The 23,713-nt window shown below is 37.0% G+C and overlaps 1 protein-coding gene across 27 annotated transcripts in view; it reads right to left on the bottom strand.

Annotated features, from left to right (window-relative positions):
* The window catches only part of MCTP1 (multiple C2 and transmembrane domain containing 1), a 534,016-nt gene that overhangs the window by 288,638 nt on the left and 221,665 nt on the right, over window positions 1-23,713 (bottom strand). For all 27 annotated transcript variants that reach the window (XR_013556012.2, XM_078448001.2, XM_078447963.2 and 24 more), the window contains exon 2: window positions 3,832-3,946. Coding sequence is in view for 26 of the 27 variants with exons in the window: in XM_078448001.2 (XP_078304127.1) it covers window positions 3,832-3,946 (115 nt within the window). In the remaining variant the exon portion in view is untranslated. The remainder of the gene's footprint in view (window positions 1-3,831; window positions 3,947-23,713) is intronic.

The following is a 23,713-nucleotide window of genomic DNA, read 5'->3' as shown; positions in this document are numbered from 1 at the left end:
GATGAGGCCCTCAAGACTACTAGGTTCCCACATACCTACAGTGTTTCTTCGCTTGTTTTCTCACTTCAAACTATCTCCATCTAACTGTCCTGTATGTATAAATTATCTGTATAAAATTCACAAGTTTAAAGTGACCCAATATGACCTATCCAATCACATGCTTAACACACCTGTCATTCACAGGTGTGTCTAAGATAAATTTTAATCAATCCAATACTTAACTCAGGTTGTTTCCTTTGTTTAAATATCTCTTCTCACATGTAGTCAATAAAAACCTCATAAATGCCAGGCCAAGTAAGTAAAACAGTGAAGCTGGATTGGAGTTCGCATTTTAAACACTTTGGGATATTCTTCACCTCCACAAAGTCTTTTCTTCCCTGTTTTTCTTAAGAACATGGTCCTCTTGTTCTACCTTGAAAAACTTCCTATTTTTGGCAGAGACAACCATACAGAATAATTTGCAACTATAAGAAAGACAGTGTGTGTACAGTGCCATCCATGCTGAGATCTGTGGAGACACGGAACGGTGGGGTAAGACTGTGTGCACCCTGTCCAAAGGGTAGCTGCTACTCTGTTCAGGTAACTAGCATCATATATTGCCAGAGTTTGCCTTATGTTTTCTCACAATCACATTGACGTTATGCATTGTTAACAAGAGTGTTACAGTAGGGATGAGACTTTGTCAATGCATCATACCAGGGAGTCCGTGTCTGTCTCAATCCACTTGGGTTAGGTGGTGTCTTCCAAGTTTCTCCACTGGAAAGTTACTATTCTTCCTTTGTAACTCATATGTCTATTGTTGGGAAATACCTTGAAATGATGCAAATATCCTATTTCTCATCATAATTTCGCACATATAATTGTGGCATCTATTGATTTTTGCCTGCAACATGTTACTGTGGTGTTTGTTAAAACGCAATTTTCTATTCCTATTTTCCCTTCTACAGTTGTTTGTTGGAATTATGCCATAAGGAAAAGCTGTACCTGCTCCCCTGCTTCTTTATGTATTCAGTTATTTACTTACAGCATGAATTCATAGATATTGATATTATATCATTTGATGGGTTAGAATTCATTATTACCATCATTCATTTTGTTGCTGAAATTGTCCAAGTTTTGATTACTAGGAGCTGCTCTTTTAAGTTGGCTTCTGTTGTTTTGACATCATGCCATCAATATTTTATTACTTCCTTACTGTCTGGGACTGCAAAATATTCCATGCTCATCTTGTACTTTCCTTGCCCCGGATCTGCAATCAACCATTTCTGTAGGAGCCCTGCTTACTTTTATTAGGGAAACTGTATTTAGAAACCAAAATCTGGACCCAATGGTATGTCGATTGCTTGTCTGCCATTACACATTTGGAATTGCTTCTAGGCCCTGTCAGCAAACAGATGTAGGAAACACACACACAACACAACACACACACACACACACACACACACACACACACACACACACACAACTTCTATCCATTTTAATCTCTATTAGAAACCATTTACATATTAAAACCATTAGTTCATACTGATGCCTTTCTAACACCAGAAGGTTCATTCCATCTTTCTCTTGTTCTATTTTTATAACTTCTTTTTCCAACAGTGGAAAACCTGGCTCTCATTATGTATAATACATTTACTTACTTGTTCAGTCCTATTACACACATTAAGTAGTTTCAGAATTGGCAGTCATGCTCTAAGGTAGATCATGGATAGTGTTTTTTGTCTTGAATTTTATGGTGTATAATCCAAACACTGTTTTACATGATCACTTAGATTAGTTGTTTTATTCCTCATCCCCGTAAGGTATGATTATAGTTACAATTAATTTTGGGTTCCTCCCACATCCTAATAGATACTTACTTATTTATCTAGTTAACTGGATCTGAAATACTGCCATAATAACAAGGTTTACTCAAAGAACAGTAACTTCCTCCTCACCATTTTTATCCCATTCCCATCCCTCATTCTTAACACCTGTCCTTACCCATATTATGTATGTTACCAATCTCATTAGCTTCTGGATTTTACTTCTGATATTTCTTTTTGAACAAATGACCAGATAATGCGTAATTTCTTATACTCCCTCCTTTCTTATATTCCATACTATCAGTAATCTTTCATATTTTGCTTTGTCACTTAATAATATATCCTGCAACTCTTTTCATATCAATTCCTAGATAATTTCCTTATTCTTTACTTTATAGCTGCATAGTATTTGATCATGTGGATGTACCATGGTTTATTTAACCACCTCTCCTATTTATGGGCATTTTATAGTTACAAACAATGTTGTATTAAATAATTATTTACATACGTATTTAATATTGTTGGGAGTGCATAACTAGAACTAAAAATTTGATCTCCTGATGACTGATTCAATTCTATATTAAATCAAATGATGCAATGTAATGTAATTAAGATCATGTGTTTCTAGTTCATTAGACTGCTTAAAGCAGAGACGATAAAACCTAGCAAGAGGTAGTAGCATTGCAGTAAGAAGAATGATGGCCAGTTCTGACTGCTGAACCTAACTCAGTGCCAATTATGTTATGAACGAAGATTCTGGAGATGAAAAGTTCAAACAATATTCTGAAAACAAGTTGCATAAATATATACGACAAAATAATACTATGTTAATAGCATTATTTTCTTTCTCTAATCTAATTGTAACTGCTTTTGAGACAAGCAGTTATATTCAATAAAAATGTGTCCTCAGCTACTTAACTGGATGGTTAATTTTGAAAATTAAATGTATTAAAATTCTATATTTCCAATACACCTTCATTCCTTAAGAATGTTCTGATATTTACTAGTTTTTATTCAAAAATCAAATCGATTAGTTATATAGTTTCTGGTCTTAAAAAGCCCATTATTATACTAAATTATTTTCTCTATTTTGTTCTTATAGAGACGGGATGTAGATATTATAAGCTATTGTCCTAATTTGGTTCCTTCCACATCCTAAGTGTGTACGTCAAATAGGGTGGGAAGAGAAAACAACACTGCATGATGCCAGGAAACTTCTTCAGGTTGTCTGACGCCTGTTAGAGGCTTACTGGAGGAGCCTCCTTCCTTATTGGAGGAGTTAAACTTAAATTCAGCTTCCTTTGGAATTGTGAGTCCTCAGGGCACTCAGGTCTCCACATTTTGAATGGCTGGTATTTCAAAATATGAAAAGGATGATCCAAGTGTAGTTAGGGTCCATCCCTGGTGCTGCCTTTAATCTGGGTTCAAGGAATCCCTAATGTAGCCCAAGCTAGTTCCCCAGGAGACTGCCTTGAGATTTGGAATCCAGAAACTAAAGACAATTTTCCTTTTCTGTTCTTTCATTGTGGCCTACAAAGACCTACTATGAGATTATTGTCAGGTCCAACGAAGCCTCAGAAAATCACCTGTGGGAATCTCCAAAGTTTTGGTGAAATTTTAGTTCTGGATTCAGCAGTTTTTAGCAGATGCAGCTACGCAAATCTATGCAGCAACAACAATTTCAGGTCTGCCAAAAGTTGACTTCTGATATGGCTCCAAATATGTGCTTCATCTACTAACCAATTATGTCACTGATAACATATAAGGAAGAGTCTAATTTGTCAGCAATTTGGTAGGAACCATGCTGTCTGGGTCAGGGCCAGTGTAGGAGTTTTTGATTTGTATCGTAACCTCTTGCTCCATGGTCACAGGAGTCAAATAAAGCTTCAAGCCATATTGTTGAACACAACCTTCTGAAAATTATAAAATTATAGTTGATTTTTTTAACTTAAGCAACCATAAGGAAAACAGAATCTGTCAAAAATTTAGGATAAGTTTCCAGGTGATGTTGTTCTTATGTTCTTACCTCCTCGATCTCGGGCAGCTAAACTTTGACCCCTTCTTAAGGTAATGTCCAATTGGTACATTCCGGGATCAGCCAAGGGGACATCTGCATTACTGGTTCCAGCAGTATTTATTTTCTGAAAAACAAGAATTATGCAAAATATTAAATTTAATGTTTCCTATTTCCTTCAGTGGGGGACCATATGCAGCTTCACTCAAATTGTTAAAATTAGTCAATCAAATAAATCATCTTGTGCATTCACATGTCATAGTCACCCAGTTCTGTGAAGGTTTTTAAATTCATGAAATTATTTAGATCAAAATAAAAACATGACACTTACAGGAATTCTTGTTTTAACTCAGATTATAGATAACAAATATAACAGGAAAACATTCCCCATGGAAAGCCCCACATAATTCAACCAAGGAAGACTAACATAGGAATAGTGTCTGAGATAAAAATACAATCAGTGATGAATGGAGAATAAAGGTATGCAAGAGCAGTTGATTTCCATACAAGTGAGCTGAAAATGAAAATGATCTATTCAGGCAACTGTGTTGACTCATTTATCTGTGCAAAAGGGTCATACTGATGGATTACACACCTTTTTTTTCAATTCCAACATAAAATATGATATAATTATACAGAAATAAATTCACCTAGCATTTTGACAGTATTTGCAAGAAATAAGTTCTCAGGGGGGCTAAATTTCTAATGCTGCTTGCTATGGAATAGAAGTTCAAGTGCACAAGCTATTTCTAGAACTAAAAATTTCTGCAAGGCTACCCATAGAGAATAACTTCAGTAACAATATACTATTAATTTACAGGCATTAAGTAAAATAAACACTTGTAAGAGGAATAGCTATATTGAAACAACACAAAAGAAACAGTAAAAATTGATTGGTCATATTTTATACTTCATGCCACTTTGAATACAATAGGAAAACTTACTTTTTTTTACACATTTGAAATGATTTTAAATTCCTATAATTTTTCTTCTAATACAAAAAGAAAAATTCTTTTGTTTTGGAATAATATGCATGGATAAGGTAAAATTTTAGACACCAGTCTGGCTCTTCAAGTTCTATATTTCATATGCAATACTATAAAGCAGCTTTTTTTTTTAATGTTTCAAGACCAAGAAGAAAGCTTTCCTACAGGAGAAATTATCATTTAAAATAAGAAGCAGCACATCTTTGACAAGTCCTCATCTCTCCTCTGGTAACAATAAAAAATATTCCACTTCTTCTCATGGTATCCATGTTCCTATGTATGACAGCACTATTCGCACAGTGGCTCAGGCTGGAAATCAACAGAGTCTCCTTGACTTCTTCATTTCCCTCTCTACCGCGTTCAGAAAGTTGCCAAATCCCACCCACTCCATTTCCACCCCCATTACATCTCCCAGTTGTCTTTTTCTTTTAATTCTTAACACCACTACTTTGAATCATGCCTTCAAACAACAGAGGAACAAAGGTGAAATGATTGTGTTGGTCTTCCCTCAAACATCCATTTGCCCACCTCCTTGGGGTTACCGATTGTAATAATTTAGAGTACACCCTTCCACACTTTTGAAGGGTTTATACAAACACATACACATATGGGTTTATTTTTCTTTGACTGAGTTTTCAGTTTTTGTTTTTATTTTAACAAAGACAGTATTATATTTTTGTCTATTATTTCACAATTTATTTAACTTAAAAAAGTCATGGGTGCTTTGCTAATCCCCATATACAGATATATTTAGGTTTTTTATTCTGTTTTTTTTAGGTATATCATTTTACATAGTGTGGGAGTACCATGATTTCTCTATTGATTAGGAGCTGGTTTCAGTAGTTGCCACTACAAGGACTTGTGCTTTTATTTCACTCACAGGATGAATTTTTCCGTAAAAAAGTTTAAATAGTTCATACTACTATTGAAAGTATACAAGACTGCCTATTTCCCAGATGCTAGTCAGCATGGGATGTTATTTTTCAAGTTTGGAGGGCAAAAATGTTATCTCCCTTTAATACGCATTTCCAGAACCAGGGTAGGGTGTCTTGAAACTACTGTAAATGGCAAGACTGAGAGCTGTTCACTGTGCCACACAGAAGATGCCAACTTCGAAAGACAGGAAGCCAATCAAGGTCTTCTAAACAACTTTTCAAAAAAGTTTGTATATGGGTCTAACTAATAAGCAAGATTTAAATTCAAATCCAGCAAACATCTGTTAAGCTCCAAGTACATTCCAAGCCTTTCATTAGGCTCTTGTACATACATAATTTCAAACTAAACAAGCCCATCAATAAATATTAAATATAGATAGATTTACCACTTTCTCAGAATAAAATCTATGGGAAAGGAGACATTTTCTAGCATCCTCCTGTAGTATTTTGATAGGTACTTCAAAGGCAGAAAAGTTTGAATGCTCATATTGCTGTATATTTTGTAGTTTTCATTGTTCTTTCCAGTGTGTCTTGAAGTTTAGAGTTAATTATTTATAGAGTACCTGGTATAATATTTTGAAATGTATATTATACTATATGGGCAAATTAAGGAAGTTTCAAAGGTAATTTTAGTTATATTAGGTTTCTCACTTTTGCTCTTTTAGAATTTAACACCAAGTTAAGAGATAGCTTCATTGGACTTCTATTTACTGGCTTTTTAAAGCCTGAATAATTTTCCTCCGTGTGTGTGTGTGTGTGTGTGTGTGTGTGTGTGTGTGTGTGTGTGTGTTTATCACATTTTCTTTATCCATTCACACGATGACAAACATTTATGTTGTTTCTGTATCTTGGCTATTGTGAATAATACTGTAATGAACATGGGAATACAGATCTCTCTCCAAGATACTGATTTCATTTCCTTTGAATAGATACCTGCCTTTCCCCTCTTGCTCTCCATGTCTTGTCTTCCTACACAGTCTTCCAGGGCCATTTTATTAGCTTTTATATCTTTCTTGTCCGTTATCACATTCTATATCAAATGTCATATTTGCCACTTTAGATTGTAAACTTTTAAAATCAGGGAATAGAGTGTTTAAGAACCAAATTGAACACAAATTGTGACAGAGGCAATGAAAAGAGAAAGATGTCTTTAAGGAAATACGATCTGGCTGAGTAGATACACACATGGGGGTAAAAAACAAAGTTGACTACTCATAGGCAGTTTATTTCCTCTCTTTTTCTATGATCATGGGTGGCATCTGATCTGTTCTGGGACCTTCTGTGCCAAAGAAAACTAAGTATACCATCAGAAACCTTTTTTAGTATATAGTGATATAGGCTGCCATTACCAACTAATCAAAATTGGCTCTTATAAAGAAACCCTATCCACTCAAGAGCTGTAATTAAAGACAGACTGTACTATAATGGAATTATTTAGTCATTGGGACAGCAGGAAAGAAAGACCAATTTATTATGTGAGAAAAATCTGAGGTGCCTTCAGAGACATGACAATGGAGTAGGGTGTGAAAATATGGGTAGGACTTTGACTAGTGAAGATTTAAAAGAAGGGAAGATGGGAAAATCAGTGAGAGCCCAAGGTGAATAGTCACCAGAGGGTACATCACTAAACTGTGTGAGAAATAAGGTGTAAAGGAAGGCTGATGCGCATTGACTCCAGGCTGACAGGAGTTTCAACCCATGGGCAACATGAAACCATCCCAGGTTTTGAAGAGAGGAGGCACTATAACCAGGCCTCATTTAACAAACATTTATGGCCTATATGCTCTGGAGTAAGTGCTTAGATTTCAGAAATAATCAAAACCAGGCCTTTTCTCTCCGTAGGATAGAAAAGAGAAGAAAAATCCTGTCGATATAGACATTATTTAACAGGTTTTATAACAGTCCAGTTTAAGTCACAAGGGCCTGATCTGGTCAGTGGTAATGGAAATAAAAGTAAATTTGAGAGATATTGAAGAGATTCAATCAACTGAATTTGTCAACTGACAAGATGTGGGAGATATGGGAAATGGATGGATGAGTCACACGGAAGTCTGAGCAGAACCCCTGAGAGAATGGTGTGCCAGCAGTGTGAGATGAGAAGCAAGCTTCAAGCCACCATGGTGTCAGCTTCCAAGGATACCTCCAACTCCCTGAAAGAAGGTGGTCAAGAACTTAAGCAGATCTAGAGAGTCATCTCTCCTCAGGCTCATTGAGATGGTTCCAAAAAGAAAATTGGTAGGCTGATTATATACAGACATACTAGAAATATAATTGTTTATTGTAAAGTATCTTAAGTCATGGAATGTTAAAAGGTATTAGGAAAGATGTATCTGAAGTGTTAGGTACATATACAGCTCTAAAACAGTCATTTTAAAAACCTTTTTTTTTTTTTTTAAATTTAACATTTCTATAGTGACTATTATAGGAACTTCAAATATATTCTTCCCTTCCTTAAACTGTCATGCTCCACACTTAGTTGATATTTTTAAACTACTTTATTGAGGTATGATTGGATGTAGAAAAAGCTATACATATTCAATAAATAACTTGAAATCATCACCACCATCAAGGCTACAAACCCAGCACCTCCAAAAGTTTTCTTCCACCTCCTTTATTATTATTATTACCATTATTATTATGGTTTGTGGTAAGAATACTTAATTGAAGATCTACCCTCTTAGAAAATTTTAAGTATACAATACAGTATTATTAGCCAAAGGCATTATGCTGTACAGCAGATCTCCAGAATTTATTCATCCTGTATAACTGAAACTTTGTACCCTTTGACCATTCGTCCCCATTTTCCCCTCCTCCTAGGCCCTGGAAATCACCATTCTCTGCTTTTATAAGTTTGACTGTTTTAGATTCTACATGTAAGTGAGATCATTCAGTATTTGTCTTTCTATGTTTGGCTTATTTCACTTAGCATAATGTTGTCCAGGTTCCCACATATTATCATACATGGATGATTTTCCTTCATTGCTTTTAAGGCAGGATGTTATTCTATTATATCTATTATATGTATACAAAAATTTTCCTTTATCCATTCATCCATCAATGGAAATTTAAGTTGGACATATCTTGGTTATTATGAATACTATAATAGACATGGGAATGTGGTTATCTCTTGGAGATCTTGACTTAAATTCCTTTGCATAAATCCCGAGGAGTGGGATTGCTGGATCATGTGGAACCACAAAGGACCCCACAGAGTCAAAACAACCTTGAGAAAGAACAAATGTGGAGGCATCACACTTCTTGATTTCAAACTATACTACAAAGCTACACTGATCAAAACAGTAAGGTACAGGCATAAAAATAGACACATAAATCAGTGGAACAAAATAAAAGGCCCAGAAAGAAACCCACACATCAGAGAAGAAACCCATGGTCAACTAACCTTCTGTAAAGGCACCAAAAACACAAAGTGGAGAAAATATAGCCTTTTTAGTACATGTTGCTGTTAAAAATGGATACCCACATGCAAAGGAATGAAATTAGACCCTCATCTTATGCCATATGTGAAAATCAGCTCAAAACAGATTCAAGACTTAATTATAAGACTTGAAGTTGTACAACTACCAGAAAAAACACAGCATGGGAAAAAGCTCCTTGATATTGGTTTTGACAATGAATTTTTGGATATGACACCAAAAGCACAGGAAACAAAAGCAGGAATAGACTAGGGGGACAACATCAAATTAAAAATCTTTTGAAGAGCAAAAGTAGCAATCAACGAAATAAAGACAACCTATGGAATGGGAAAAATATTTATAAGCCATATACCTGATAAGGCATTAATATCCAGAATATATGAGGAACTCATACAACTCAATAGCAAAAAAACACACAAACTGATTAAAAGTTGAGCAAATAGCTGAACATACATTTCTCCAAAGAAGCCATACAAATGGTCAACAAATATGACAAGGTGCTCAACATCCCTATCAGTGAAACGCAAATCAAAACCATAATGAGATATCACACTATGCATTTTAGGATGGCTATTATTTTTAAAAAAAGTAATAAATACTGGTTAGAATAAATTCCCCCTTTGGTGGGAATGTAAAATAAATGGGTAGCTCAAAGTCTGAAATTCAGAGTCTAGGCACAGTTAGAAGATTAGGGAGTTTTCTATGACAACACTCAATCTAAGTTTTGGGACTGTTGAAGCCAAAAAGTAGCTGCAGTGTTTGGAGTTGTAAATTTTAATAAAAGTCAGAACTTTATCAGGTCACTTATGGGAAAGTCAGAAAAAGAGTGTGGAAGAGAGGGACTCTGAGAATTTGAAAGAAAGCATTTGGAAGGATTACCTCCAGAGCACACATATCTACTTCACCTAGCCACCATTTTTGCAGAAGACCTTCCTCTATGCTCCCGGCTTGCTTGAAGTGGGCCAGTACTATCCATGATGATGTCAAATTTCCTCATATCCAACCCCTCTTTCCCTCATTTTATACAGATTAATGGTTCTCAACCTTGAGGGCTTTGGCTAGGCACCCAGCAACTCTGGGGGTGGGACCCAGGTAGCAGTATTTTTTCTTATAGTCCTCAGACGATTTCAATAGGCAGCCTAGCTTTATCAATTGTGCTAATTATAAAAGCAAGTCTTTGAGAAGGCTTATGTACAAAGAATTTACAGACTATGAAAATGTGTATCATAAAACACCTGTGAAATATGTTGAGGAATCAATATGAGGGTCCCTGTTACTTTGAGCTCTGCTGCTTAGGAGGCCTTTTAACTTCAGTGGAGAAAGCTTCCACCACAAGATATAATGGTGCTGATGGATAAAAAGTTGAGAGTGCCACCTTGCCCTTTTGAAGTTTTTATTATAGGCAAAAAATGGGGTTACTCTGTTAGCTGGGCTGGTTGATCATTATTATCAATAGGAAGTAGGAGTGCACAGGGAGGGAGAAGAATGTCTGCATTCTAGGAGATTTTCTTGAACGCTCCTAGTATTGGCATGCCCAGTGGCTTATAGATTGGCTAAGTCATTCCATATGTGTTTCATACACACAGGCCCTGCTCAGTGCAGCTCTAACTTTGTCTATCAACAAAATCCACTTAAAGTTAAAACTTCATGAAAGCTTTTACATTTTCAACTTTTCAAATTTAACAACCTTGTCAAGGATATCAACAGGCATCATTGAGGATTTCTTAGTCATTACCAATTTCTACTTTGTCATCTCTCCTAGTTTCTATGACATTGAAAATATTTGCATAGTGAAATCTCCATCATATGGAAATCAAAGATTTTTAAAACTTAATTCTCAAAAACATAACTCAAAAGCCACTGATATATTCCAAATTCAGGGAAGCTCCATGATTCACTTACCATGGGAACATTATGATTATTTGGAGATCAACTGATAAAATGATTTTAGAAACCACAAAGAATGGGGAAAATTCATGGCAACAAATGGGCATAGCCTACTAGGTATGTCAGTCATAGTGTCTGACTAATCCACAGCCCACCCTGTGGGCGTCCCATAAGCTTATGCAACAGCTTATGCTTGATGTAAATTTTACTTTCTTGCCCCTTGTTCCTAGCTGATTAGACCTGCAGCTGGTTATCTGAACTGAGGACAGAGAGGCTAGTCAGTGGATAGGTTGGTATTAACAAAGATGTTATTAGGCAAAGGTTGTTTGTTTCAAATTCAAAGAGAAGAAATAGAAGTGGCTGCTAAGACCAAGGGGCCATGACAGAGAGAATGGAGAGGCCATGATGGTCCAAGTATAATCCCAAACCAAGAGAGTAGTGCTATAACTAAGCAGAAGCATGGGGTGGAAAAAATACATACAGTAAAAAGTAGAATGTCACTTTGTAGCAGGACATATAAAAAGACCAAATAACCAAAGTAAAGTATGACAGTGTATGGGCAGGAGTATCTATGAATTACCACTGAAGACTTGGCTCTGGGACTTGAGAGCCAGTTGCTCTGGGCTCTGTTCTCCTGGTTAGCTATGGTCTCTGATCACCTTCTTACCTCCTTTGGCTTTGTACGAGACAGGTGAACTGAGTCATGGCACTTACAACAGAATAGATTAAGAGCAACAAGAATGAGCAAAAGAAGCACAGAAACAAGGAAGCAGTCAGGTAACAGGGGAAATCCACGAGGACAGTAATATAGGAGAAAGTGAGCTGCCCAGAGAGGCTGTAGACAGACAGAAATTGTCGCATGCCTCTGCTTCCTCCCTGTCTGTGCAGTGTTCACTGATGTTCACAAAGAAATGCCCCCGGGGTGCTAGCTCACCACCCTCAGGTCAAATAAGGTCAATGCTCTGCGGTTACAAAGTCAAGAAAACTTCATGTTTTTATTAATATCTTCAGCAAGAAATGGAGAAAAAGCCTTATGGCTACAGTAACCATATAATTTATCATTCAAGCTGAGATACTTTGGAGAGTGAAAGGGAGTGCTGTTAATAATTATAGGGCAAAAACAGCCATAAAAAATCTCAGAGGAAGTGAAATACATGTTACAGTACTTAACAAGTTAGCCATGAGTTAACCAGAAAGATACGCTAAGCATAAAAGTCTGATCATCTGGTCATATCAAAGTTTTTCTACAGTTTCTTTTAGAACTGAATTACAACCCTGGGTTTAATTCTGGGATTTTCACTTTGCAATCGCCCAAACCAAACAACATGGGCCTATAAATTTCCAAGCCCGCTAAGTAGCAATATTTAACCACTGCTGAAAGAAGTAAAAAATTCAGTCCTCCCAGAATGTCTTTTCCAGGACTCCCGCAACACTGATTACGCACCCCTGACTCGTCCACTAAATAGACTTTTGTGGAGCCTCACTTTATTATTGCAGATTACCTTTTCCACCCATACATACAGTATATAAAATATCCTGAGCAAAAGGAAAGCAAATAAGATTTTCTTTTCTCAATTCAAAAGAACAATTCCTTTTTGGAATCAGACCCTGTAACCTGCCTTTGTGTTAATCAGATGCAAACCCTGATGAGGTGGGGCAGGAGTGAGGTCAACTATTTAACTTGAGCCCAAAATACTTATCCCCTTGTGTCAGAAATTATTAAACTATAAGTAGTTATTTGAGGGCAGGAGGTGAGGAGACCTCTTATAAAACAGAAGAAAGATTACAGGAATCAAAACACAAAGATATGTACACAAGACCTAATTACACTATTTACTCTTGAGGTGGGGGAAAAGTTTTTTGGCCTCAATTTCTTCTTCTTTAAAAAAACAAAGCCTGTGAGGGGCACCTGGGTGTCTCAGTAGGTTGAGCCTCCCACTGTTGATTTTGGCTTAGGTCATAATCCCAGGGTTTTGGGATTGAGCCCCGTTTGGGGCTCTAGGCTGAATGCTGAGCCTGCTTGAGATTCTCTTTTTTCTGCCTCTTTCCCCATTTGTACTCTCTCACTCTTTCTCAAAATGAATAAATATTAAAGAAAATAAGCCTGTGAAAACTAAAATAATGCAGTTTATAGTGCTTTGTAAAGAATCACATGATTTACAAATACAAAACAGATTCTTCCTGCTTTTTTTGAATTATAATATACATTGTGTATATACTACTGTTAGTGTTCATGGATAGCTAATGAGAGATTAGAAAGTGCATCATGCTTAGGGTGACTCCTCTGCTTTCAGTGCTACCATATTACTGAATGACTGTTATCTTCACTATTTCACCAAAATATTTGTCAGAACTGAGAGCATGATAGATATTATTCATATTGACTCTTCTGAACTTTTATCTTTTGGTGAATTCCCAAGCATACTCTTTTTTTCCCCCAGAGAAAATCAGGCTGCATTAAAGTACAGAGCTATCAGCAAAGAGAGCAACTCTGAGAAGGAAAGATTTGTCAGAAAAAAAGCATCATGTACAATAAATAACTTGTTTATTGATGTTATCTTCCTTGCCACGAGGCAAGGTATTAAATAAGTATTTACCAATAAGTATTTTAATAGATCAGTTCTATGATTTCCCAAAGTGGCGGAATATGTATAGGAAAACATTTTGTTTCACAGGACTTGAATTTTTGAGATTCTAACAAACTCAAAAGAGAGAACTTGTGTAACAGATGTTATGCTTGATGGCAAACATTTGGGGTTTTGCTAATAAATACTTCTAGTCTTTCTGTGTTCACATCTATAAAACTGGCAGTGCGTTGACCCATAGCCTCATAGCTTTTATGATGAACACAGCTTCTCATTAGACTTAAATACATATCTCTACTTCTTTTGGAACAATTCTATGGCTTTCTCTTTTTTTCTTTTCTGTGAATCACAAGTGTTTTGTTCTTTCTTTCTTTCTTTCTTTCTTTCTTTCTTTCTTTCTTTCTTTCAAGTTTCTGTATTATTTCTCTCAAAGTTAACTCCAGAAAAAAACAAAGAATCAAAGTAATATTTTAGTGTCTCTATCAGGTATCAATTTTGTGGGAATAGCCTATTAACCTTTATGGTAAAATTATATAGGAATCTTTCCAAACAATATTAAAGAGCTCCAGATAGCATGAACTCTACTACTCCCTTTATTTCAACATTGATTTTCTTGGGACAAAAGCATGGAGATGGTAGTTTTCCTGAACAGGAAATTAACACATTTTAGTAATTAATCTCCAACCCCACACTCCTCAAACACCCAAAGCTTAACTCATCCTCATTCAGCATTTCCCTCCCTCATTCATTCCTCCCTCTTTCTCTCCCTTCCTCCCACGCTTCTATTTTTTAATCTTTCTGGATACTCATAAAAGAATTAATGTTATGGAGAATATAACTGTTTGATTATAGTCTTTGCCTTCAAAGACTATCATTAAAACAGTTTTGCATTTAAAGTCTGTGATGAGAATGGCTCTTTACCTCTTTTATCTTCCTCCCAAAATACACAACCTCTGCCTAACCGTAAGGAAAACACCAGACAAACCCAAATTGAAGGACATTCTGTAAAATATCTGACCAGTAACCTACTCAAAACCACCAAAGTCATCAAAAAAAGGAAAGCTTGAAAAATTGTCACAGCCATGAGAAGCCTAAGAGACATGGAAACTAAGTGAAATGTGGTATCCTGGATGAGATCCTGGAACAGAAAAGGGACCTTCAGTGAAAACTAAGGGTCTGAGTAAAGTATGGACTTTAGTTAATACTAATGTATTAAAACTGGTTCATTATTTGTAACAAGTGTACCAATTGATGTAATGTGTACTAATTAGCGTAATATGTAAACAACAGAGGAAAATGGGTATGGGACACATGGAAACCGTCTTTTTCATCTTCATAGCTTTTCTGTAAATCTAAAAATACTCTAGGGGCCCCTGGATGGCTCAGTTAAGCATCTGACTATTGATTTCAGCTCAGGTTGTGATCTCACCATCATGAGATCAAGCCCCAAATTAGGCTCTGCACTGAGCATAAAGCCTGCTTGGGATTCTCTCTCTCCCTCTCTCTTGCTCCTCCCTCACTGACGTGCATGTGCATGCACCCTCTCGCTCCTCTCAACATAAACATTTTTTTAAAGTAATATTTAGAGCCTACCTTTGTACTCTTAAAATGACAGTCTAATTACAGATAAGAACATAAACTAGATGGTATTAGTATCTAGTTGAGACTTTGAGACACATTCACAAAGGAAGTGCTTCAAAGGAAAAAGGTATGAGAAGTTGTAGGAAGCCTTTTGTCAGGAATAACTATGGGCATTTCTCAGTTTTCACACATCTTCAGAACCTTTCATCCATGAATTGCAATGCTCTCATCTGAGCATGATTTTGTGAGGAAAGTGTGTCATTCTCAATTATTCTTATAGTGGGAGTGAGGGGCTATGAGCAGAGACATGAATAATAATAAAAAAAATAAGAAATCAAAAATATATTTCCATTTCCTTTTGCAATATACTTTTACATTTGTTTATGAAATTTCAAATTCTAAAATGTCACCACAGGAATGTTAATTTTATCTCCTCAGCACATAGTCTGTCCTAGAAAAGGAATTTTATGAGGGTTTTCCATACATAAATAAAATCTATTGGATTAATAAATATTAAAGCAGGATCTGCTATAGATAAATAGTGGATTCTAGAAATGATCAAGAGTTGGCTGCAGTAATGAAGTAAATACAATGAAAATAAATGCTTAGTTTAAATTATTCAATTAACTGATATTCTTTAAGTGTTCCAAAGATATTGTTAGAACAAAGTGAATAACAGCTTAAGTGTTCTCAGTACTAATTGCAAAAAAGACATCTAAACTGCCAAAACTTGAGTGATATCATATGAATAGATAATGATGCTAGGTGTCACTTTGAATTTTTTAAAACTTCCTTATAGCTTAGCATTAAATTGAAAATCCAAAATGGTCAAATGTTTTTAATTAATAGGTATTCAGTGTAAGGAAGCTTTGATTTATTCCAGAAACATATACTATTCATCTTGGCAAGCAGGTGTGTGTGTGTGTGTGTGTGTGTGTGTGTGTGTACGCGTGCTTCCTGAAATTACTCTGCCTCTAACAGAAATTTTAACAAGTTTTTGGGAGGTAATGTGTTCCCTGTATCCATCTAGGAACACAGATAACTTCCTGCCTGTGCAGTAGACAGTCCTTTCTGGGGTGGGTGGATAACAGTGATCACAATGCTGCATGCACTGATTACCTTCCAAGCACGTAATCCAAGCAGGTACTTTTCTCCCAACAGCTCACAATTTCCTCTTGATAACCAGTGTGGTTGTAGGCAACTAACTTGCCCCTCATCTTAAGGGTGGAGAATGTCACAAAGATGAGGCCAATCAAATGCCCTGACTACCATGACTGGTTCAGAGTTAGGAATGTGACTGAAGCTCATCCAATCAAGGGTAAATCTTTGGTCTTGGTTAAGAATGCTGAAATAGGTTAAATCATTCCTCCTGGATGAGAATGAGGAAACATGGAGTAGCTGTGGGAATGCTGGCAGCCAGCGTGGGTTCCCGAATGGAATTAATCTGGGATAAAGTTAATAATGGGGAAGGCTAGGTGGATCAACAGAAATACACTAAATTCTCATGACTTGATTAAACCATTGAGTTAACCTCTAGATTTTCCAGTTATATAAACCAATAAATTCCCTTTACAATTATAGTCCATTTGAGTTGTGTTTTTTGTTATTTGCAACCCAAAGTATTTCAGCTGATGACATAGTTAGCACGGATGCAGCACAAACATTGTCTCATTTATTGTGCACAAAACTCTAAGGAATAATTCACTCTTATTATCCTAGTAATACAGGCATGGGGATTGAGGATCAGAGAAATCGAATTACTTGCTTCAGCTAGAAAATGCTAGAAGTAGGATTCAAACTCTCCAGTACCCACAGCCCATGCTCTCAACCGCTACACAGACACTTCCCAGATTAAAAAAAAAATCAGAAAGTAAATTAGACATTTGAGACTACACAGCAATTCTAGCTCCTCAGACCTTAATTATATAATTTTCCTTAACTAAAAGTTCATGCCAAAAAGAAAGGATGGGCTGTGGTTAAAGAAAAAGTACTTTAAATTTCTAATATCCAGGATTTCTAAGTAACAGATTCAGGGTCATTCTCATGGAAAAAAAAATATTTTTCTCTGCCTTCTATAATTTGTAGAGCATTTGTTTGTTTGTTTCTAATCAAACCTTTTTGGTGTCATTAACTAGACTAAGTAGCTGGATACTATTTCAGGATAAGGGTCTTATTCAGTGTATATACAACTTTATAATTAGTAAATAGAATACAATCACACATATTGCCTTTATATCAGTTCATGTTGTATAGAAATTATACATACCTTTCTCCATCTAAAAGGTGCAGAAAACATCTTCCCCAATGAAGTAGAATATATAATTATAGAATTATTTTTAGATTCCAAAGATGAAAATGCACCCCTTCATTTTGCAAATAAAATGTTGCTCATTTCTTTTTTTAAACTCTTTTATATCTCCATGCCTTCAGCTGAATCTGTCCTCTTTCTCATAGTTGAAAAGGCTACCAGTGGAGCACACTATCTCACTTTCTACCGAAGTGCTAGTTCAAGTTGTGAAAGCCTGAAGACCTCATGTATTATCTAGGGTTCTGAATCTCACTGCCTCATCAACTGAGATATTAGACCAGGTACTTTTGTTGGTTCACTGCAGGACTTTGAGAAGTTCCCAGTTATCAATAATTGGCATACTTACACTTATTTTCACAGCCAGTGGCCTGTTTCTCAGTACCACCCAGAAAGAGTTTGTTTATACAACCAGATCAAATAGGTATAAGGTCTATTTATAAAGCCAATAAATGCCTTGCTCAGTGTATCGGATATGCACTGGTCAAAGGGTAAAACGTGGCAATTCAAACTGCTTCATATGAAACTGTTAGTTCTGAACAATAAGCAAATATAAATGGTATCATGTTACCAGAATGGTATCATGTTACCATAGAGGTGTTTACTGTGCACTCTAACACTATCAGAATCATGGTGCAATTATTAACTCTCTCCATTCTCACAACTTGATGAGACATGACCTGTTATTATCTATTTCACAGAATGGAAAACAGAGACATAAAGAGGTTAAGCCACTTTCCCGAGGTCCCACAGTAGAAATGTAAGAGTCAGGATGCAAATGCAAGTAGGCCACAGAGTTCTCTTCTCAACCATTATGTTATACTGTTTTTAAAACATAGAATAAGCATTCTTATCATGGTATTATTTTGAGAACATTCAAAAACTACTATGTACCATATATCAGACATTAGGTATGTGTTTGCATATTAAATACAAACTCCATATCTGAAGATGGAACCACCATAGGCTTTGAATCCCATTTGGCTCATATCAACCACTGACTACAAACCCCTTGTACGAATGATGCTGGTTGACACGTGACTCAAGCCTCACTTCACCAAATCTTGAGACACTTATCCCTGTCACTTTCTCTGCATCTAGGAACCATTCTTCATTTGTCCATCCATTCATCAAATATATATTGAGTACCTTTGTGCCAAGCACTCTGCTAAAAGTGGAAGATCCAGAAATCTGCTGCCTACTTGGGGTCCTCATTAATGGATGGTGATAGGTGAGAAAAAACAGAGTTAAAAAAGAATAGCCCCACACACCACCATCCTCTTGTTAAAGACAACCAGAGTGTATACATGTAGTTGGGAACATTGCATGTAGTGCCATTTCTTTAAAACATACCAACTGATTGGCTACTCCAAATGGAACTTAAAAGTAACAGTAAAAAGTAAAACTTTCCATCTCCCATCCAAACTCCTGCCTCTCCACAATTGTAACCACTATTTAACATTTTCTTGAGTATCCTCCAAAAAGAAAAGTTGGCACATACCTTAAAAAGATACAGATATAGGAATGAATATATTGCATGCATTATTGTGTACTTTACTTTTCTCATATAGTACATCCTAATAATCTTTTGATGTCAGCACATTCAGATCTACCTCATCCTTTCTAAGAGACCAACAGAACTCTATTAAATGTGTATACCAAAATTTATTTGATCAGCTTTTTGTTGATGGACCCTTAGGTTTCTAGGTCCTCCTCCCCCCACTTTCCTCCACACAGAGCTGCAATGAATGTCACCTTATGCAAACTGTGGTGTACACTTTTCTGAGTAACTAATGGGTGAATTCGTACCAATAGAATTGCTAGATAGAAGTGTTTTGTTTTTAATTTTGAGAGATGTTGTCCAATCACCAATCTTCCAAAAACAACCCACAAATGGACATTTCCACTAAAGGTGATTGAGAGTTTTCCATTTTTCCACTCCCAAAATAGGTATTCTCAGATAATTCAAATAAGCCAATCTTCTACAGAAGTTCACATTTAAAGATTCACAGTGCAAAAGGTAAACAAGAAATTTTATTATTTACTTGCATTTCTCCAAAATTTTTAAATTTAACCTATTTAACTTATAGCCTATTTTAACTCTTCTCAAAACTGCCTTCTTCCCCCTCCAAAACTCCTCAGCATGGATCTGCCCCCAGATTCTCCTGTACTTTCCACTAATACCAGCATTCTCCTCTACACCAGCCAGCATGGTTTCCCCTTTCTTGAGACCTGTGTCCCTTTTCCCATCCCTACCCAGACTTCCAAAGCCTTGATGTTATCATTCTACTTAGCCCTTTTCCTTCTTTCCTGTGAAGTTTGGAGATGAGGAAGAAACTGAGTGAAAATGCTTTGGATACTGGGTGGGAACACATGAACTCATACCTTCAACACTGCCTGACTGTCATACAAATTATAAATTGTTTGCCACTCTGACAGATTAAAACAGGCACCTTCTTTTGTTTTGCATGCACTTAATTACTAGTAGACTGTCTTTCGTGTCTGTGAGCCATTTATACTTATTTTTTGTGAACGGACTGTTCATATCCTCAACCCACTTTTATTTTTAATTCTTTTTAATTGACTAGTATGTGCTCTCTGTAAGTTAGGGAAATTAGCAAGGGCTGTATTCTAAAGGACATTGCTTGTGTGCATGGAGCCAGGAACCAGAGAATACACCTTTGGAATGATCCTGGTTAAAGTAGTCTCACCAACTCTGGTTCTGCCTGCTAAACTCTGTTTGCTCACGGGCTTCCAACAGAATGTCTTTTTGCCAGAAGCCATTTGTTAGATTTTTCTTGTGCAGCTCAAGAGAATTTAGTGTTCTTAAGGGTAAAACGTGGAACCTGGATTTCCTGTCCTTCTCTGAATATAGGTGGGATGATTCTATGTCCAATAGGGAGGGCAAGACCCGTCCGAGTACTTTATCTGTGGTGTGGGGCCATATCAGGGAGTAAGGATCTGGGACAGCCTGTTCAGAGGTTAAGTACAGGTGAGAGAGAAAGGGACTCTAGGGATAGAAGAAGCAAGTAGTGGAATTAATTTCATTTTTCCTGTAGAATTCAGCTCGTGTTCTGCTATGTGCTGTTGATGTTTGAAGTGGGGTTTGGAAGCCAAGGGTCAGGAAAGAATCCTTGAGACATTTTCAGCACAGAAAGGTGTTTTTATTATAGGATGGGGACAGGACTTGTTGTCAGAAAGAGCTGCACTGTGGTTGTGAGGGGTGACTCATTATGTAAGATTCCCTATCCTATAGAGGGGAAAGTGATGTTAGGGCTCAAGGAAATTGAAACTATAGGTTTCTGGAGATTGCTTTTTTCTTGTAAATCATTAAGACAGTTGCAAACTAATGGAGACTCATGTTCTGCATGACTGTGATCTCTATCAGTTAACCATTTGTTTTACCCTTTCCTTTGTCCCTGGGCAGCCAGGAGTATCTGAGGAATGTCACACATATCCCAAGGCTGTGGAGGCGGGGGGTTGAGGAGGGGGGATTCTTGTGGGTGTTAGCTTGTGCTTTGCCCTCAGCTTGCCTTTTGCTCCCTCCTCACAGCCGTAGGAAAAGAGCAGGATAGATGACGTGGATATTTCTGCCTTTCCAGCAGGCAGCAGAGAAAGAACAGTTGTACTCAGGAGAAGAGAGAGCACTGCCTATCTCCAAATGTTGGCGTAAGTGCCGCAGGGTGTGATCTTCAGCCTGCTTCACACTGATGTTGGCATTCTGTCCCTGAGTACACGAATTCTGACTACTTTAGGTAACACCCACACCCTGGGGCTCAGACTTTTCTGAGTTCCAGGCCCCGCATAGCCAACAATTTCCTTGACATTTATACTCAAATATCTCATGGGCAACTCAAACTCAACATGTCATCATCTCTGGATGACCCCATTCCACCTGGCCCCATCCTTCACTCAGGAAAAGCAGTCACTGTCCATCCTGTTGCTCAGCAGCATCCTTTCCTCTGTTTTCTCTTCAACCTTCACATCAGACACAGGAGCAAGTACCATCAAGTACACTTCCAAAATGTGTCTTCACTCTGTCTTCTTTTCCAAATCTGTCACCACCACCCCTTGTACATGCCCCATCATCCCTAACCTGAATTCGCCCAGTAGCCTTCTGGTAATGTTTCATTCATATCTCCCAAAGCAGCTGCAGTGATCACCAAACATAAAAATGGCCATGTTAGTCCCCTAAATTTTTCCCGTGGATTTCCAAACACTGAAAACTCCTTGTCATGGCTTACAAAATCCTGTACAATCTTCATCACCAACTTATCCAATGTCCTCTGCAGCCACTCTCTCCCTTCACTACATGCTAGCCACACCGGTCCTGTGTGAGTTGCTTGACTAAGCTCTTGTTTACTAGCGGATTTATACAGGCTGTTACTTTTGGATGGAACCTTCTTCCCCAGGCTATCTGCATGACTATCTCCTTCTCATCCTGGAGATATCAGCTCATCCCATCTCAGAGAGGCCTTCCCCGACCCATCTACTGAAAAAGTTCTTCATCTGCTATTCTTTACCATGGTAACCTGCTGCATCCTTTACTTAACTCATCATAATTTGGGAAGCTTTTACGTGTGAGTAGACCTGGTTTTAGTGGATTTTATATCTCTGTGCAGTATACCTACATAACTCCCACTTTTAGCAGAGTGCTTGGCACAAAGGTACTCAATATATATTTGATGAATGGATGGACAAATGAAGAATGGTTCCTAGATGCAGAGAAAGTGACAGGGATAAGTGTCTCAAGATTTGGTGAAGTGAGGCTTGAGTCACGTGTCAACCAGCATCATTCGTACAAGGGGTTTGTAGTCAGTGGTTGATATGAGCCAAATGGGATTCAAAGCCTATGGTGGTTCCATCTTCAGATATGGAGTTTGTATTTAATATGCAAACACATACCTAATGTCTGATATATGGTACATAGTAGTTTTTGAATGTTCTCAAAATAATACCATGATAAGAATGCTTATTCTATGTTTTAAAAACAGTATAACATAATGGTTGAGAAGAGAACTCTGTGGCCTACTTGCATTTGCATCCTGACTCTTACATTTCTACTGTGGGACCTCGGGAAAGTGGCTTAACCTCTTTATGTCTCTGTTTTCCATTCTGTGAAATAGATAATAACAGGTCATGTCTCATCAAGTTGTGAGAATGGAGAGAGTTAATAATTGCACCATGATTCTGATAGTGTTAGAGTGCACAGTAAACACTATAGAAATGTTAGCTGTTAGTGCATATTTCCAGAAACAGCAGGAAAAAGGTTGTATTTGGAACAGATGAACTCTGAAAATATGTCTCTCAGCAATACAGTATTCTGAGGATCCAACCACATACAGCAATTCATGAAAATCTGCACAGATAGAGATGCTATAATTTCACTGCTATTGTTACCTTGGAAAGAATTCATTTGAAAGGCTAATTAGCCACACATGCAATTCTTTAGAAGATGCACAGAAACCTTGTACAAAGCTACGGTCGACTAAATGAATGTGAAATCTATATCAGCGCTAACAGCTAATTTCACAATTTGACTACCCCTCAATACCTCCAGAGATAGAGCTCTTAAAAATAAATGTTCCTCCTCTATTAACTTTTATCTTGGATGTTATTTCATTATGCTAATAGTCTACCTATTGATCAACTCTATTCATTTTTCTTAAGCCTCAGGAAGAAATGCTAAAATATTCAAGGATGAAAGAATGAATGAATAAGAGCAACAGCATCAATACTACCTCACCACTTTTTACTTTACAATGTCAAATTAGGAGTGTTTTAAAGGATGATTACAAGTTCAGCAGAGAGGGTCACATTGCAGAAGTCCTCCTGACCATCCCTATCCTAACAACCTCTCTCCTTGATTCCTCCTCTCTCTGAAGTTAGTTACCCTCTACTCTGTGCAATGTCAACACCCACCTGTGCATTGTCAATATCTACTTCTGTTACTGTCTCACTGTATTTTAACCCTTGACTACACACTTCTATTTACCCTACTAGACTGTGAATTCCTAGATATGAGGACCAGGACTAACTCATCTTTGCAGGTACCTTGATGAAGATCTATCACATTGATTTGAATTTCATGAAAGACTATAATCATGATTAATATTTGACACTAAAGCAGTATTTCAAATGGCTTTCCTGCTGGAAGGTAAGCTCTTTGAGGGCAGTAATT

The sequence above is a fragment of the Panthera onca genome, chromosome A1, assembly GCF_046562875.1.
Source record: "Panthera onca isolate mPanOnc1 chromosome A1, mPanOnc1 haplotype 2, whole genome shotgun sequence".
Classification (NCBI taxonomy): Eukaryota; Metazoa; Chordata; class Mammalia; order Carnivora; family Felidae; genus Panthera; species Panthera onca.
This window is presented reverse-complemented; position numbering and strand designations above follow the sequence as displayed.